The sequence below is a fragment of the Micropterus salmoides genome, unplaced genomic scaffold, assembly GCF_014851395.1.
Source record: "Micropterus salmoides isolate LMB-PRFRI ecotype aquatic unplaced genomic scaffold, ASM1485139v1 Ms_hic_scaffold_5, whole genome shotgun sequence".
NCBI classification, from domain to species: domain Eukaryota; kingdom Metazoa; phylum Chordata; class Actinopteri; order Centrarchiformes; family Centrarchidae; genus Micropterus; species Micropterus salmoides.
Window position 1 is genome coordinate 36,035,725 of NW_024044237.1, and position 18,818 is coordinate 36,054,542.

At 46.7% G+C, this 18,818-nt stretch overlaps 1 protein-coding gene across 1 annotated transcript in view; it reads right to left on the minus strand.

The window, feature by feature from the left end:
- Nucleotides 1-5,926: 5,926 nt before the first annotated feature.
- The window catches only part of tgfbi (transforming growth factor, beta-induced), a 37,505-nt gene continuing 24,613 nt past the window's right edge, over nucleotides 5,927-18,818 (minus strand). Inside the window, exons 11-17 of the mRNA XM_038699437.1 lie at nucleotides 17,382-17,518; nucleotides 16,098-16,228; nucleotides 13,381-13,505; nucleotides 13,187-13,289; nucleotides 10,435-10,532; nucleotides 7,974-7,998; nucleotides 5,927-7,882 (exon numbers count right to left, since the gene is read on the minus strand). Of these exons, the coding sequence (XP_038555365.1) occupies nucleotides 7,821-7,882; nucleotides 7,974-7,998; nucleotides 10,435-10,532; nucleotides 13,187-13,289; nucleotides 13,381-13,505; nucleotides 16,098-16,228; nucleotides 17,382-17,518 (681 nt within the window). The 3' untranslated portion in view covers nucleotides 5,927-7,820. The remainder of the gene's footprint in view (nucleotides 7,883-7,973; nucleotides 7,999-10,434; nucleotides 10,533-13,186; nucleotides 13,290-13,380; nucleotides 13,506-16,097; nucleotides 16,229-17,381; nucleotides 17,519-18,818) is intronic.

An 18,818-nucleotide genomic window follows, 5' to 3' on the forward strand; every position in this document is an offset into this window, starting at 1 on the left:
TTGGTTTGTGGACTACCGTTCTGAAGCCTCCAGTTTGGCTTTTTGGTTAGCTTGGTTAGCAAGGTGCAACTGTAATTCACATTAAGTGTGATATTAGCATACATACATGCAGGCACGACTGAAGTAAAGTCTTAAAATGTGCATGTGTCTTCTTTTCACCTCAATGATAAATCGATTCATTTGAATTCAGCTACAAACTCCTGGACTTTAATAGCTCCTGTGTTTCAGCAGGTTTTCTGCTCATGTTCAAAAATGTCTGCACATTAACAATCTCTCCCACATATCTGTGTTCTCTGACATCTGCAGAATAATATTTTGAGACAAAAGTCATAATCTTACGAGAATAAAATCGCAACCTAATGAGAATGAAGTCATATATATATATTTTTAAATATGCTGGGCAGTAGGTTACCCTGTGTTATTGCTCTGCTGATATGGTAGTAGACTTCCCGCTCTCTGACAGACACAGAGCTCGATGAGACGAGCGCACTGCTCTTCATCAGAGGTGGAAAACATTGTGATCAGACAGAAATCGCACTGCACATCCACACAAGTGTGAACTTCAGCTCCTCTGATAAAGTGCAGCTCACAGCAGCTTCCGAGGGAAACATCCTGCAGACAGAGCAGAGTGTCTCTGAGCGAGGAGGACACAGCAGAGCGACAGGTGTCTGTGTCGCGGTCAGCTGTGTCATATTGTCCTCTCGCCACTTTCGACTGTTGACAGTTTGTGTAGCAAATAAACTGACGAGATGCTGACTGACAACACATATTTAATATAGACAATTCAGTCGTCGCTGCTCTGAAGCTGTAACCAATGCGTAACGGCGGGGGGGGGGGGTCATATTACGTGAAGTTTAAACAAAATGTAGCGATATTATTGCGAGTAGCCTCCGTTCTTTGAAGACCAGGCTGCGTCATGAAGATTATTTCATATTAATACAGAAAATATTATTGATGTTGTTGAGTTATATTCAAAACATCCAAAAATTACCTGGCGACGCCGATGGGCTACATGTTTTTACAAATAAACACAGGTCTCAATTAGAAGCCTGGTCTGGTTTTTATAAAAGTTCTATAGATGTGTAAAACCTCTTAAAGGTCGCCTGCTTAAGCTAAGCTGCTTAGAACGTACATACCAATATAAATGTTTTATCGGTATGGACATGCTACACATCGTTAGATCAGTCAGATTCTCCACAATTCAATCTTTCAGTTAATTTTACAGAAGTAAGTATAATTCATTCAGATTTACCAGCATGGTAAACAAGAGAGACGGAAAGGAAGTGGTGACTCCCGACCGTAGAAGCAGTCATAAAATCCGAATATGTGCCGTTCCTCTGTTATTTACATCCCTTTAGTCCGAAACGTTCCACTGATCAAAAGAACGTTTTTCATAAAAACGTTGTGATTCTTTCTACGGCCGACTCCATCTCTCACTCTCTCTTTACTTTTTATCCAAGTAATATTCATCCTGGTTTAAATAAAAAGGTTGATTTCCCGTCTTTTCTGAGTGAGAGACATGTCCCAAATACAGGCAGGGTCAGTTCAGTGATCAAAGTTTTACTGTGTTTTATGCTGGATATCATGTTGTTGCAGTGAAATATTCAAACCCAAGTCTCCGTGTTTCTTTATATAAGCATGTCTGCTGCCAGCCCGGTAAACATACGCTCAGTGTCCAGTTTATTAGGTACAGCTAGCTAAAGCCCCCTCAGCTCCTCGTGTCCAGGCCTCAGAATACTGCGTGAAATAAGTTTGTGTTAAAAGTGGATGAACTATTCAATTCTTTCTTCTCTGTCGGGGCCCGTTTAGAGTGAAAAACAAGGCTAAGAGATGCTCTGCAGCCAGTTAGTCTGCTATCTTGGATATTTTAAAACCGGCTTTTCTGGTTTTGTGTTTGTTAGATGTCCTCTGTCTCCCTCGCTCTCTCCTCCTCCTCCAGTAGTGCTGTAACTATAAAGTTAATGTAAACCTGGTGAAGGTCCAAACTGGGGCTCTTTATATTTAGCAGGTGTGTCTTTAGTAAGATCTTCACCTAGAAAAAGAAAGAACTGCTGCACACACATCAAACACCTGAGCAACAGAATATAACCCTGACTTCTGCCTGTCAGGTAGGGCTGCACGGTTATGGCCAAAATAAAATAATCACAATTATTTTGATATATCTTGAGATCACGATTTTTCATTGATTTTAGGGACAACATATTTTTATTGCACTTTCAAATTTAAATAAACAGGCAGATGTTTTTACATCCGTGTTGTTAGCGTTTTGTGCTTCTCCTATGATTAAGTAGGCTATGTAGATAAATGGTTCCTTTATTGTTGATTTTATGATCGGGAGTCTGCACAGGCTGTTTAATTTTGAAAATCGACCGGATTCGCTCTGTGCAGAAGAATAAAAAATAGACTTTTTTATTCTTCGCGGAGCCGAGAGCTGCCTCTGATGGACTCCCAAGCATTGACTATAAGCACCATGACCAGCTTCGGCAGCCGCGGCGCAGCGGACACGTGCAGACTCGTGGACTTAGCTGTCTGCTCTGGACTGCAGCAGCAGGAGGGTGTGCGAGCAGCCAAATCGCCCCCTTGGCTGTGAGTTTAGGAAGCGCTCGATTTGAAATGCAGCAGTTTTCCATGAGCGGAGCACGCGTTTTAAACGGTGATATCGCCGTTGATCATGTTCATTTCATTTTGGTAAGCTAAAACCGTAACTGCGATTAATATTCGATTAACTGAGCAGCTGTCAGGCAGAACTTCCCGTCACCTGATTAGTTTGGGTCTGAACAGAAAACATATCTGTGATGAAATACAGAAAACTCAAGGTCTGCTTTTTCTTTAACCCATGGCCTTCTTCAGCCAGTGGAACCTGCTCAGTGTGCATCATGTGACCTGATGTAAATAAAGGACGGCACTGTGACCCACACCCCGTTCATGAGTACTTTAAGGACCTCCGGTCTGTGTCGGTAAGCTGGAGAGTGAATGAGCGTCTGGTGGAAGTGAGTTAATATGTCAGACTCATGTTTTCTGTTTTTCTGTCACCAGCAGGGGGAGCTCTGCGCTGACCACGTCGCTGTGTGTGTGTGTGTGTTTCATGTTGTTATATCTCTGTGGGGACTTTGACCTCAACCTTACCTGACGGGGACTCTTGTCACGATGGGGACCCCACGAGTAGAGATGCTGTTTGAGGGTAAACACTTGGTTTTAGGGATTCAGTGGTGGACAGTAAGTATATTTACTCAATACTGTACTTAAATCCAAATTAGAGGTACTTTCCTTGACTTCTCCTCTACCTCAGAGGGAGATGTTGGACTTTTTACTTCACCACATTTATCTGACAGGTTCAGTTACTTTACAAAGTCAGATTTTTACACACAAACACATGAAGAGTTTATAAAACAGTTTATACAGGTAGAGCTGGCAGGATTGTTAAACTGACAGTTTTAATCGTTTAAGTAATTTTTTCTTGTAATAATTTTAATTTCTTTATAATAACGTTGATATTTGGACTGTTGGTTAGATAAAACAAACATTGTGAAGGAGCCACTTTGGGCTCTGAGTAACTGTGACGACATTTTCAGGAATTTTACAATCAATTAATGGAGAAAATAATCAGCTAAATAGTTCAATATGAGCTGCAGCTCAACAACTACAGCAGTAAAATCCTGCTTTTACAGAGAAAGAAAAAATAATCTCATGATATAATATATAGTTTTTCTGCATTGAGTACTTTTACTCTTATAACTACATTTTCCTGATTATACTTACATGCTTTTACTTTACTAACATTTTCAAATCAGGACTTTTACTTGTAACAGAGTATTTTTACAGTTTGGTATTAGTATTTCGTTCACTTAAGTAGAGGATCTGAATACTTCCTCTGGTACGATTTAAGGTTCAGCTGAGATGCTTCAGGTTAACGTGAAATGCATTATGCTGCTCAGAGCTGGCCAGCTCCAGCCCCTCTCCTTCTCTCTCCATCACAGAGAGGGAAGTCAACGGTCTTTTCAGGAGGTGAAATCCCGCAAAGCAGCTGGCCGGACTCTGTGTCCCCATCCACCCTGAAGAACTGTGCTGATCAGCTGTCTCCGGTGCCAGCCTGCTTCAAAGCCTCCACTATCATCCCTGTCCCCAAGAAACCAAGGACCGCTGGACTAAACGCCTACAGAGCCGTCGCCCTGATCTCTGTGGTCATGAAGTCCTTTGACCGTCTTCTGTTGTCCCACCTTAAATCCATCACAGACCCACTCCTGGACCCCCTGCAGTTCACCTACAGAGCCAACAGGTCTGTAGATGATGCAGTAAACGTGGCCCTTCACTACATCCTCCAGCACCTGGACTCCCCAGGAACCTACGCCAGGATCCTGTTTGTGGACTTCAGCTCTGCTTTCAACACCATCATCCCAGCCCTGCTGCAGGACAAGCTCTCCCGGCTGAACGTGCCTGACTCCACCTGCAGGCGGATCACTGACTTCCTGACGGACAGGAAGCAGCATGTGAAGCTGGGAAAACATGTCTCTGACTCCAGGACCATCAGCACCGGTTCCCCTCAAGGCTGCGTTCTTTCCCCCCTTCTCTTCTCCCTGTACACCAACAGCTGCACCTCCAGTCACCAGTCTGTCAAGCTCCTGAAGTTTGCGGATGACACCACCCTCATTGGGCTCATCTGGTGGGGATGAGTCCGCCTAAGGATGGGAGATCGACCATCTGGTGACCTGGTGCAGCCAGAACAGTCTGCAGCTCAACGCTCTGAAGACAGTGGAGATGGTCGTGGACTTCAGGAAGAGCCCAGCCCCACCCTCCCCCATCATCCTGTGTGACTCCCCCGTCACCACTGTGGACTCCTTCCGCTTCCTGGGCACCATCATCTCCCAGGACCTCAGGTGGGAGCTGAACATCACCTCCCTCACCAAGAAGACCCAGCAGAGGATGTACTTCCTGCAGCAGCTGAAGAAGTTCAGTCTGCCAAAGACAATGATGGTGCACTTCTACACCTCCATCACTGAGTCCATGCTCACCTCCTCCATCACCATCTGGTATGCTGCTGCCACCGCCAGGGTCAAGAGCAGGCTGCAGCGCATCATTCGCTCTGCAGAGAAGCTGATTGGCTGCAATCTTCCTTCTCTTCTGGACCTGTACGCCTCCAGGACGCTGAGGCGAGCAGGAAAGATTGCAGCTGACTCCTCCCACCCCGGACACAAACTGTTTCAGACTCTCCCCTCTGGCAGGAGGCTGCGGTCCATCAGGACCAAAACCTCTCGCCACAAACACAGTTTCTACCCGTCTGCAGCCTCATTAACAAGACCGGGGGCCCCACTGACACTCCCCCCCTTGTCTCTGCACATGTAAATACTGTTTCATCTCATGTCGGGCTCAGACCAGGCACGTCGCACATATTTGTTGTTGATCTTTGTTGTTGTATATGTTTATGTTGTCAGTTTATATATGTATATTTACACATTCTCTTCCGTTGCGTTACTTCTGCACGGCACAGACCCAGAATAATGCACATGTATACATCTGCAACGTTGTTCTTCAATTCCATATTTATATATTTCTACATTTATTTATGTTGACTGTATGTTTGTCTGTGTGTAGCACCTCATCACCACAGCAAATTACTGTTTGTGTAAAACACTACTTGGCAATAAAGCTCCTTCTGATTCTGATGTCATTATGTCAATGAGATGGAAACTGAAGCTTCAGCCTGTGAGGCGTTCACTGCTTCACATTAAAACCCTGTTAAAAGGAAGCTGCGTTTCTGTTGACCTCAGCTGGGCTGCATTAATAGTTCATAACTCCTTCAGCAGTGGCGAGGAAACACAGATGATTTACATCGGCGTGACGGCTGTGACGCGTCGACGCTCTGCAGCCTCTTACAGACCAGCAGAGACGTGAGGCCTGTGAACACTTCAGTAACAGACGACTCGACAGCTTTCAGAGCTCATTTTTCAGCTTTATTTTACAAAACACTAACAAAGTAGAAACTCCTGAAAAAGCTCCGGACATCCATCAGGTCACTTTGTTTGTTTGTTTGTTTGGAGCTCAAACCTGCCGACATGCTGCAGGACAACAACAACAACAACCACAAACACACACTTTACAAAAGGGTTCCACATGTGGAAAGTCAAACTTGGGACACTCGCCGAAAGTCACATTTGGTTTTGTTTTTTTACACCGAAAACAGTAAAAAGTAAAAAGTAAAAAAAGATATTCAACAACTTCTCCACAAACAAATGTTCATCTTCTGCACAAACTGAAGAAGAAGAAGAAAAATCCCCCTCAGATCCTCTCACACTGTTCAGTCTGAGCAATATGTTCTGAGCTGATCAGCTGTCTGACTCGTTTTCTACCGTTTGGGTAACAAACTAACAGAGTTAGTAGTTTCGCCTCCAATCAGTGAGTTACAGCCTGAGAGGCGAAACCCGTGGCAAAGGCGCTCAGGCTTCTCTGGGCCGCTGTGAGCTGATCAATGAACTTCAGTGAAACAGCTGGAACAACGGGATCATCCCAACAACATGGCGGCTCGCTGCGCTGTGAGAAAGGTACCGAGCCGGAAAGGGGCCTCCTATTTGATCCGCCTGTGTTACTACCAACATTCCCCGCTCAGAGGCGGATCAAATAGGACCTCCCTTTGATGTCTGTGTGAAAAGTCACAGCCGGCACGCCGGAACAGGAGGGACATTTCAAGCTGTTGTGTTACAAGTCGTGGTCTTTTTTTAACGGTCTAACTCTGAAAGTCCACCGTCTCTGGCTGCGCCACGGTTTTGTTAGGTCCCCCGTTCAACGTCCACTGGAAGCGTCTCAGCATTGACTTGTTGTTTATTTGTCATTTTGGTGCTTCTACTACCTTCGGTCTGTTGTTTCGTCGCCTGCGGGCTGCATATCCACAGGGAGGCATTTCAGAATAAGAGCATTTTGCCGGCCTGGTTTTGCCGACATGTTTAGATTTTGTTGATTTGGTAATCGGTGCTTGATTTTGTGCTTCTACTACGATTAACTAGGTTACGTAGTTTCTTTTTTGTCTGTTTTAAGTGGTTGTTGTTTTACGATCGGGAGTCTGCATAGGGTGTTTTGTTTTGACAACTGTCGAGATGAGGCGTAGGCGGACTCAGTGGAGGTAACCCAGAAAGCCAGAGCACTATGTGGAAGCAAACACGGTTGCCGGTATAAATTCTTTCCACGTTTATTGTGGGATCTCTGAGTGAAAGCGGCCACAGGAGTAATGTACAGTATATTTACTCTGTATAGTATAAATGTACAGGTGCATCTAAAAAATTGGAGGACCGTAGAAAAGTTGAATTTATTTCATAACTTTAATATATTCTAGATTCGTTACACATAGAGTGAAATATTTCAGGCCTTGAGTTGTTTTAATCTTGATGATTACGGCTCACAGCTGATGGAAATTGCAGTATCTCAAAATGTATTTGAATGTTAGAACAAAGAATTTATAACACAGAAACGACCTCTGATCATCTGATTGATCCTTTGTACTCTTACAAAGAACTTTTCCACCATATTCCAACTTTTCGGAGATGCTCCTGTATATTTACAGTTTATACAGCAGGAAGGTTTTAATCCTGTGTTTGTTCTGTGTTTCATCTCACTGATGCAGCCCAGCTCTCTGCAGCGCTTCGCTGCTCCACTGTTTGGCGTTTCTGATGGATGACACTGCTCTGCTCTCAGACTCAGACGAACTGCAGCGTTTCAGGATTTCAGGGGGATTTTTCATTTTAAGATTTGTGACCTTTGACCCTCTTTGGGGTCTGGAACACGTTCCGTTCTTCGGTTCCTCAGATGTTCCGCTGACGTCTTCCTCTCCTCTTTTACTGACTCTGGTTCATCGTCCTGCTGGAGCGGCTGCTGAGCACCTTCTGGAAGAGATCGTCTGAAAACACAGAAGGTAGATTTGAGCGTCCTGCAGCAGACAGGAAGCGGGAACATTTAAATGATAGAAAGTTTTTCCCAGAGATACGCACCGTTCCTGAAGCTCTTGGAGTCAGTCTGCGAGACAGAAAGAAGGGCAGATGTTAAATACAGTCACTTTATTTTGTGTGTGTTTGTTTGGGGCTGCGGGTTCGTTTCAAAACTGAGACCTTTTGCTGCGTTTGCACCTCCCGTCCAGACTAAACCGGTGAAAACGGAGTTTGAAGACGTTGCCGACCCCGTTTTTCGTTTTCAATCTCTGAAGAGCGTTTTAGTGAAGACGGGCAAAAACTTTGGGTCTCATGTGGAGCAGGAACACGATGCTGAGTTTTTGATTTGGTGTTTTTATTAAATCATTCTGTACCGTGCAAAGAACACTTACAGCCTACCTACACCAGTCTGTTTTCTGCCGCCGCTTTTACCTCCCGTGTCCCATTCAGTAACAGTCCCAGCTCATTATTGGTCCATACAAATAAAAATCTGGTTCTTCGTCTGTAGAACTTTATTCTTTATTTAATCTTCTGTAACTACGGAACAGACCAGCTGCTTCATGTTTACACACGTGCGTTTTCTGTTGTTTTTTTTGTTGAGATCAACTCTGATATGCAGCTAAAACGCTGCTGTGGACGGAGATCGTAGTCGACGTGAAACTGTGTGGACGGGGCCTCAGAAAACACCCAAACATGTTTATGAAGGTTTTTTTTCCCCTCGAGGCTACGGCGATGTTGATCACTACAGTGCAGCCCCGTCCGACACTGCACATTCTGACAAAGGAATAGTTTGAAACAGTGACGATCCAACTCCAACAAGTTCTCCAACAGTACTGAGCCGCAGGAAGAGCAGAATACAAGTAAAGAGACCGGTCATGAAGAAAACGGCGACCTGTATATAATCCGTGCGTCGTCTGTTCTTTGATTATTCTGTTTAAAAAATGGAAGAATATCGATTTTAATATTTAATGTGCTTGATCTGTGCAGCTTTGTGTGTTGCACTTGAAAAACATGCAGCAGATCTATTTGGGCGACGGCGGTGCCTGATTGAATGTAATGAAGATGAACATCAACACGAGTTAGTTTGCACACAGAGCAACCCACCGTGTAGCGCCGGCCTGAAGGGGAACGCTTCATCATACATCCAGTGTTACACAGCAAAAATTAGTTAATTCGGCAAACTGCGTATGAACGGACGATGCACCGATTCAAATGTTCCGGTAATATTCAGTCATTAGCATATTTAAGTCGGCATTGACGAGCACTTGAAGGCAGATAAAGAGGTCTGAGCAGCTGCCTCGTGTTTTAAACAAACCTTTTGCAGCCTACTACTGTGTTGTGGGCAGAATATTAGGTCACTTCTATTCTACTCTTCCTAAAAGTATATTTTTTGCAAGATTTGCAGTTTCTTCTTCTGTAGGTGGCTTTAATGAGGAGCTCACGTCTACAATCATATTCGCTGCAGAAGATATGAGATGCAACTTGAAAAGGGATAGCCTGCGAGTCTGGGGACAGACAGTCTGAAAACCAGCAGGGATGCAACGCAAAGATAAAAATAAACCACAGCTTTTTTCGCTTTTAAAATGATACACAGATTATTACGGAAGCCCGGGCGAAGGGCGGGGTAACCCTGGACAGGTCGCCACTGCATCGCAGCGCCACACAAAGACAAACAACCACTGCCACTCACACCTAAGGACAATCGATTCAAATTATTATTTTACTCTGTTTAATTTACTCCTGATCTCAAGATGACAAAATTTTGTCAACATGTGATTTTTTGTGTTACTAGTTAGCTCAGTTGGTACAGGAGTGAGTACAGGACTCACTGTTTGTTCGATCCTCACTGATAGTGTTTCAAGTGCTCACAATAAAGCGCGTGCAGGAGCGCGTGCGTCCCGGCGATTGGTCCACATCCCTCAGCCTATGGACTTCTCATTTCCCCATCATAGGAAGTTCCTGCGCTTCTCATTCAGGGGAATCCATTTAACGTTGCACATTTCCTAACAGCTATTTCTGAACCTTTGAAATAGCCGTCGGGAAACGTGGGATTGGATTCCCCTGAATCTCTTTGTAACAACTTTATTGAAGAGGATAATAAAAAACACACAAAAGAAGAAAAGAGCGGAAGTCGAACACACAATCGTTAGATCGCGAGCCCTGTGCTCTACCGACTGAACTAACCAGTGACACGGGACAGATTTCTGAAATGATCTAAAGAAACACACCTGCTGACCCTTGTTCTTATCGAGATCACGAGGAAATGATCCCGTTATCACAAGAAAACTTTGGGCTTCCGGAGGTTATTAACACTTCCCTCATCATTATTTTCTAATGTATAATGTTTTTTGTGTTTAAATACTAAAGGATGAAGAGAACATGTGACGGCAGCAGCAGCCAGTGAATGTGAGGGGTTTCCTCAGCAGGTGTTCAGGACTTCACACCTGCCAGGTGTTTAACCTGCAGTGTGGGACAGACTGCGGCTCTGTGGTCGCTCAGCCGTCGGCTGCTGTTCTGTTCTCACCCTGGAGGAGGCGGCGGCGGTGACGGCGGGGGTGGCGGCGGCGGCGGCTCTGGGAGGAGCTGCAGGAGCGTCGGCCTGTTCTCGGTCCACCTTCGGAGCTGCAGAGACACAAAAACAGCAGCAGTCAGAACTGGCACGCCGCAGGTAAACTCCTCCAGCCGGGACGAGGCCTTTAGGTCACAGTCAAAGAGTGGAACATTTTTTCTCTGCTGAGCAACACGCTCTTCCTCCTTGAAGCTGCTCTGACGCCGTACAAACGTGACATGCCCAGGGTCCGGGGTGAAAGTGTGCCCCTGTACCGATATCTCACGTCATGTTCATGTGCTCTGTTGTGTTACTGTTCCTGTTTGGTGACCCGTGTGGCTGCATGGAGATAAATGACTTTCAACACAACTCGGGTCCTGTCTACTTCATTCTGTACCAGAGCGAATGTCCAACATAAGAATCAGCCAGTGCAGTCCTACAATTTCATTCACTTTATCAAGAAAGTCTGTGAAAATACATAATTACAAAGACCACAAACCCAAAAGTCCCGTATGTGGCGTCATAACTGTTTCTTTCAGTGTCTGAACCCAACAAGGTACAAGGCTGCAAAACGAAATGTGTAGTTTCTTCGTGCTACACACACAACATATAATTAAGTGTAGGCCTATATTAAAATATGGTAACATATAAAATAAAACAATACAATTATTTATATTATTAGATTAACATCGCTGATGCTAACGTCAAAGAACTTTCATGTGAAGATGTTAGTGGATTAAACCAAGCAGGAACCTCCAGGTCTGAGAAGTGAGACCTGAAACCTGCGTCCTCTCTAGCGGCCAGCAGGGGGCGCCTTAAACCTGCGTCCTCTCTAGCGGCCAGCAGGGGGCGCCTTAAACCTGCGTCCTCTCTAGCAGCCAGCAGGGGGCGCCTTAAACCTGCGTCCTCTCTAGCGGCCAGCAGGGGGCGCCTTAAACCTGCGTCCTTTCTAGCAGCCAGCAGGGGGCGCCTTAAACCTGCGTCCTCTCTAGCAGCCAGCAGGGGGCGCCTTAAACCTGCGTCCTCTCTAGCAGCCAGCAGGGGGCGCCTTAAACCTGCGTCCTCTCTAGCAGCCAGCAGGGGGCGACTTAAACCTGCGTCCTCTCCAGCAGCCAGCAGGGGGCGACTTAAACCTGCGTCCTCTCTAGCAGCCAGCAGGGGGCGACTTAAACCTGCGTCCTCTCCAGCAGCCAGCAGGGGGCGCCTTAAACCTGCGTCCTCTCTAGCAGCCAGCAGGGGGCGCCTTAAACCTGCGTCCTCTCTAGCAGCCAGCAGGGCGCGACTTAAACCTGCGTCCTCTCCAGCAGCCAGCAGGGGGCGACTTAAACCTGCGTCCTCTCCAGCAGCCAGCAGGGGGCGACTTAAACCTGCGTCCTCTCTAGCAGCCAGCAGGGGGCGACTTAAACCTGCGTCCTCTCTAGCAGCCAGCAGGGGGCGACTTAAACCTGCGTCCTCTCCAGCAGCCAGCAGGGGGCGACTTAAACCTGCGTCCTCTCTAGCAGCCAGCAGGGGGCGACTTAAACCTGCGTCCTCTCCAGCAGCCAGCAGGGGGCGCCTTAAACCTGCGTCCTCTCTAGCAGCCAGCAGGGCGCGACTTAAACCTGCGTCCTCTCTAGCAGCCAGCAGGGCGCGACTTAAACCTGCGTCCTCTCTAGCAGCCAGCAGGGGGCGCCTTAAACCTGCGTCCTCTCTAGCAGCCAGCAGGGGGCGCCTTAAACCTGCGTCCTCTCTAGCAGCCAGCAGGGGGCGACTTAAACCTGCGTCCTCTCCAGCAGCCAGCAGGGGGCGATTTAAACCTGCATCCTCTCTAGCAGCCAGCAGGGGGCGACTTAAACCTGCGTCCTCTCTAGCAGCCAGCAGGGGGCGACTTAAACCTGCGTCCTCTCTAGCAGCCAGCAGGGGGCGACTTAAACCTGCGTCCTCTCTAGCAGCCAGCAGGGGGCGACTTAAACCTGCGTCCTCTCTAGCAGCCAGCAGGGGGCGACTTAAACCTGCGTCCTCTCTAGCAGCCAGCAGGGGGCGACTTAAACCTGCGTCCTCTCTAGCAGCCAGCAGGGGGCGACTCCAGCGGCTGCAGAAAGAAGTGTGATTGTATAGAAGTCTGTGAGAAAATGTTTCTACTTGTCAGCTGATTTATTCCCTCAGTAAACACTTTCCTGATGAGTTTATGGTCTCAGTCGCTAGTTTCAAGTCTTCTTCAACACAGCATGATGTTCATTTAGTAAATTATGGTCAGGCTAACCAAGCTAACTAGCTCCTCCCTCTTGTCCAAATATGGTCATGTCTGCTTCCAAAAAACAAGATGGCCACGGCCAAAATGCCAAACTGGAGGCTTCAAAATGGCGGTCCACAAATCAAACAGGGGACGTCACGGCGGCTACGCCCACTTCTGTTGTACCGGCTGTAGACTGAACCCATCAGGTGAGATGCGTGTGGAACACAGCAAAGTTACCTAGATAGTAGCAAGCAAGTAATGAACTTTAGCTTAGCATTACAGCGCTAACATGTTGGTGACGTTCACGGTTTTACAGTTTCATGACAAACTCCAACTTTTCTTGACTAAATCACCATTTAAACTGACAAACATCACGTGTGTAACTCAATTCAAACGGGATCTAAACATCAGCCGTCTCTCGCCGTTGGCTGCTGAACATATTTTTACTGAGATAAGGCCCCACGTCACACTGTCGCAGCTGGTGAGTTTAAACGCTGTGAACGTCCGACTCACGCAGACGCTTGATGATACTGTTGACGGCGTGGACGACTCCGTTCGTGGCCATCAGGTCGGCGTCGGCCACCGGCACCTTGTTGACGTACACCGTGTAGTTCCGCTGAAACACAGGGAGAGGACAGCTGCGGTCAGGGCCGAGCAGCGTTTAAATAAAGTTACTGAAAAGGAGGCGAGGAGGAGTGAGGACTGACCACGCCCAGCTCCAGCTTGTTTCCCTGCAGAGGTTGGACTCTGGTGTGAGACCCGACTCCTCCGCTGACCAACATGCCCTCCCCCAGGTGATACCTGAGCACAGCTGACAGCTCCTGACGGTTACCTGAGAGGCAGAGAGAGAGACAGGTTGATGAAATGATCTTGAAGTTGTTTTGTGTAATATCAGGACAAACTTTCACACATTGACTTAATTTTCCTTGTGCATATTTGTTGAAAACAGATTTTCTCAGAACAGTTCTGAACGTTCGGCCTCAGATCTGTGAAGAGATCCTCTGTTTGGCATCAAAAGTTTGTTCTGAGCAGAAAGAAAAGTTTAAACCACAGTAACTTTTACTCAGGAGCAAAAATCTGCCTTTAAACTGAAGAAAGAATGATTTGACATTTATCCTGATAATAATCGATATTAAAGGATATAAACATCTTTATCGCCCTGTCCTACCCTGAGCAAAGTAAAACAGGACCACAGCGCTCACTTGTTCTTTCACAGTAATAAATCTTTAACGATCCAATCTGAAACAAGAATTTGACTAATTAAACTTTGCAACTAGGACAAAGTCTTTTATCAATATTAGACGATAAAGCCTAAACTGTGAAACAAGCTTTTTTTTTTCTTGCACCGATTTAAATTCTAAAATTTAACTTTTTAAGTCAAACAGAGTGATGATCAGCAGTGATTAACCTGACTGCTCAGCTGTTCATTTCCATAAGAGTAACAATTCTTTCACTGCTGCTGCGTCTCACAGCGTCTCTCTCACTGCGTCTCTCACTGCGTGTCTCTCACTGCGTGTCTCACTCCATCTTTCACTGCGTCTCTGCATGTCTCACTGCGTCTCTCTCACTGCGTCTCTCTCACTGCGTCTCTGCATGTCTCACTGCGTCTCTCTCACTGCGTCTCTCTCACTGCATGTCTCACAGCGTCTCTCCATGTCTCACAGCGTCTCTCTCACTGCGTCTCTGCATGTCTCACTGCGTCTCTCTCACTGCGTCTCTCCATGTCTCACTGCGTCTCTGCATGTCTCACTGCGTCTCTCACTTCGTCTCTCTCACTGCGTCTCTCCATGTCTCACCGCGTCTCTGCATGTCTCACTGCGTCTCTCTCACTGCGTCTCTGCATGTCTCACCGCGTCTCTCCATGTCTCACTGCGTCTCTCTCACTGCGTCTCTGCATGTCTCACTGCGTCTCTCTCACTGCGTCTCTCTCACTGCGTCTCTGCATGTCTCACTGCGTCTCTCTCACTGCGTCTCTCTCACTGCGTCTCTCCATGTCTCACTGCGTCTCTGCATGTCTCACAGCGTCTCTCTCACTGCGTCTCTGCATGTCTCACTGCGTCTCTCTCACTGCGTCTCTCCATGTCTCACTGCGTCTCTCTCACTGCGTCTCTCCATGTCTCACTGCGTCTCTGCATGTCTCACTGCATCTCTCTCACTGCGTCTCTGCATGTCTCACTGCGTCTCTCCATGTCTCACTGCGTCTCTCTCACTGCGTCTCTGCATGTCTCACTGCGTCTCTCCATGTCTCACTGCGTCTCTCTCACTGCGTCTCTCCATGTCTCACTGCGTCTCTGCATGTCTCACTGCATCTCTCTCACTGCGTCTCTGCATGTCTCACTGCGTCTCTCCATGTCTCACTGCGTCTCTCTCACTGCGTCTCTCCATGTCTCACTGCGTCTCTCTCACTGCGTCTCTGCATGTCTCACTGCGTCTCTCTCACTGCGTCTCTGCATGTCTCACTGCGTCTCTCTCACTGCGTCTCTCTCACTGCGTCTCTCCATGTCTCACTGCGTCTCTCTCACTGCGTCTCTCCATGTCTCACTGCGTCTCTCCATGTCTCACTGCGTCTCTCTCACTGCGTCTCTCTCACTGCGTCTCTCCATGTCTCACTGCGTCTCTCTCACTGCGTCTCTCCCACTGCGTCTCTCCATGTCTCACTGCGTCTCTGCATGTCTCACTGCGTCTCTCCATGTCTCACTGCGTCTCTCCATGTCTTTATTAGGCTGAGAGTGAAGCTGTTTATATAAAGTGTGTTAAATGATCTGGCTCTGAGTCACATAAACAAAACGTTTCTGAACGTTCGGACCAAACAAGGAGCTGGACGGCGGTGAGCTGAAGGAGACGGGTCTGTTTCTCATTCTGTTCCCTTCACACAGACGCTGCAGCTCATTCAACCTGACACCTTTGTTAAAGGTAAAACAGCCAGCATGTCCCCACTGCAATAAATTTATGCTGTTTGGAGCAATCAGTGATTTGTCTTTTGCTCGCTTGCGTCGGACTGTGAATCCCTGTATGGAAATATAAATACACTGCATGCTAGTGTACGGAGCTAAATCAGGGCCAAAGTTTTGTTAATCTGAAAAACCAAAATTGTAGTAGAAAAACTAAAACTTGACATTGAAAATTTAAGTTTTAAACTTGAAAAATAAAACAATGTTTTCAAACAAATTAAATTGGTTTAATAAAAAATAAAATAAAAATAAAATGTTGATTCAGTTCTGGATTTATTTTGAATAAATTGATTATTAATTATTTTTCACTTTATATATATATATATTTATTTATATTTTGATATTTGATGACTTAATTTTTTCAGTTCATTTTCCAACTTCAAATCTTGTTTTTTCACTTGCAGTTTTTCTCAGTTTCAGACTTTTGGCCCTGATTTGGCTCCGTACTAGTGATCCTTCTGTTTCACACTCACGCATCAGCTTGTTGCGTTCGGCCGGCAACATGGCGTTGAAGGCGTTGTTGGTGGGAGCGAAGAAGGTCAGCGCCCCCTGCTGGTTCAGCAGCTCCGTCAAACCTGCTGTCTGGACGGCTCCAACCAGGATGCTGCAACAAGGAGGAAGCTGGTTTGTTTCTTACACCTCTGCTAGACGGAGGGGTGGGAACCTGTTTCCTCCTCTCACAGAACAGACAGACTGTCAAGGATCTTCCAATCACTTGTGAAACTTTAAAAATGTAAACGGAGACAAACAGTCTCGTCCTAAAAAAAAGCTGAGAGTGTGTGCCGGCCGCTGCACAGCAACGTTTATAATAATCATATAATAATAATGCTGATTTATATGATTCGTCAAATCATGATAGAACCAATCAAATGTTACCTTAAGAAATGCGTGAGGTGATAATGACATCATGTCATCACTAACATCTCACTAATATTTAAACTGCATGGGGTGATTTTGCCCTCTGGGGGGCGGCACAACAGACGTGTTAAGTCATTTAGCTTCTCAAACGTCTCACAGTTTCTGCTCGTCTCTGTTTTATATCTCAGAACCTCTCTGGGTTTTGGACTGTTGGATGAGACAGACGTTAGAAGTCGTCACGTTGGACTGCAGCTGTTTTTAGTTTTTAACATTTTATAAACTAAATGATGAACTTAAAAAATAATGTAGGAGGATGAGAATAATGGTGAGCTGCAGCTCTTTGTCCTCAGCTCAGTGAACTGCAGTTCCCCGTCAGTCTGGCTGGATGTGCTGAATATGTGAAGGTCTTTAAAGAGCCTGTAAAAGAGGCTGTGAGCTCCAGAGAACACTGCCAGCATCAGTTTGGTGGTTAGTGGTCATTTCACACTTTGGTTCGTAAACTCTGCAGCTTTAACCTATTAAGGAGACTTTGAGGCTCTCAGAGAAGAGACGCTCCTGACAGACCGACTTCCTCCGACCTTCAATAATCAGAAGATTACATTACAGCGGAGAGCTTTATTACCCGACAGAGTCGTTGCTGAACTCCCGGCCGGAGCCGTGGAGGATTCCTGAGCCTGAGCAAACACAGAGGAGGAGGTGACGGAGTCTCAGCTCTCAGAGCCAAACGTCCCTGAACAAAGTTCTGACTGATCAAGACTCTCCTCTCTTTCGTTCTCTCAGTCATCTGGAAGCACTTTGACCCCAGAGGTCTGACAGGAAGTCTCTGTCCGCCCCTCGACCTCCCTGACCCGATCCGGCAGCGCTTCACATGGTATCTGTGTGTCGGTGTGTGTTCTCACCTGAAGCGGTCGTCTGCCTTCAGGACGTCCATGACGGTTCCCATGGGTGGAGTGAGGACTTTGTCCACGGTGAACATGGTGGCGTAGCGTCCCGTCTTGTCGTGAGCAGCGATGCAGGCGTTCTCAATGCACAGGTTCTACAGGCACACAGAGGAATAACAGAACACCTGAGAGGACGCGGGTACAAGTCCTGCCAACGAATTCTCCTCTCAGTCGTTACCGACGCTTTCATGTAGTCCGTCACTTCAAAGTCCTTATATAGGTAAGTCCCGCCCCTCGGCAGCCATCTTGCTAAGGCCTCCAGGTATCTGGGACTAACAGGATCAGGTCTCTCTCTGGATGAACGGGCAGAGAGCCATAAAACCTGCAGCAGGAAAACCTGAACCAGTTTGACGACTTTGCCCCAAAATACAGTTTAAAAAGTGTTTTTTCCTCCGCAGGTTATCCTTCTACTGCACATGCACGAACTTTCACCACACCGCCTTCATTTATCCAGAGCGCCGGGGACGGGGCGCCATGAACCCATCCCACTTTGAACAGATGCTAAGCTAACTGGGGTTCGGGATGCAGTCAACATCTACCGTATACGTTTATAGAAGGCACCCCGGTGTTCTCTAACACATACTGCAGTATGTGCAGGTCGCAGTATTTTGGCGGGCTTCTGATCCTCGCTGCCACCACAACATCTGAAACTGACGTCAGGGGAGCCACACGATTGGCTGAAGATGCTTCCTGGCTCGGCTGCTAAACACAGACGACACAACAGTTATTCTTTACATACACGTGACTCAGGAAGTCACTTCCAGAAGGTTGACGGCGGGAAAGACAACACGTCTGAGCTGCTATTTAACAAATACTGAATCAAACAACAAGACCACGACTGCGTCCCTCTTCTCAACAAGTCTGGGAGGAAACTGTCACGAGGTCATGAGAGAGAACGCTAACAGACAGATGAGTGTTTGACACGGTGTAGTGATCGGACTGAGCTTCCACGTCACACGGTCTGTGGGTCTCTGGACTCCACATCAGGTCCTGGATGGCAGCCATTCTGTCAGGGCTCAAACACACAGCCGTGTCTGGAAGGATTTAGCGGCCGTGGGAAGCAGGAAACTTTTCGTGGTCTGCAGAGTTCATTACCGAGCAGAAATGTGAACCACCCACGAGTCCAGGACCTGAAACATGTGGAGACCACCAGAGACAAGCTCAGGTCTCTGATCGCTACACGATCAATAACACTGTTTTATAATCTGATCAAAACATGTGCTGCGTTTCCAGGGCAACGCGAAGAGTTTACTTTTCAGTCTAAAGGTGTTTGAAGATGATAACAATCACTCTGAAATTATATCTCAAATATTTAAACTGCAACAGCCTGTTTGAACTAAAGATTTGGGATCTTTGAGCTCAACAGAAACGTTTGCCGATCAGATAATCAGGACA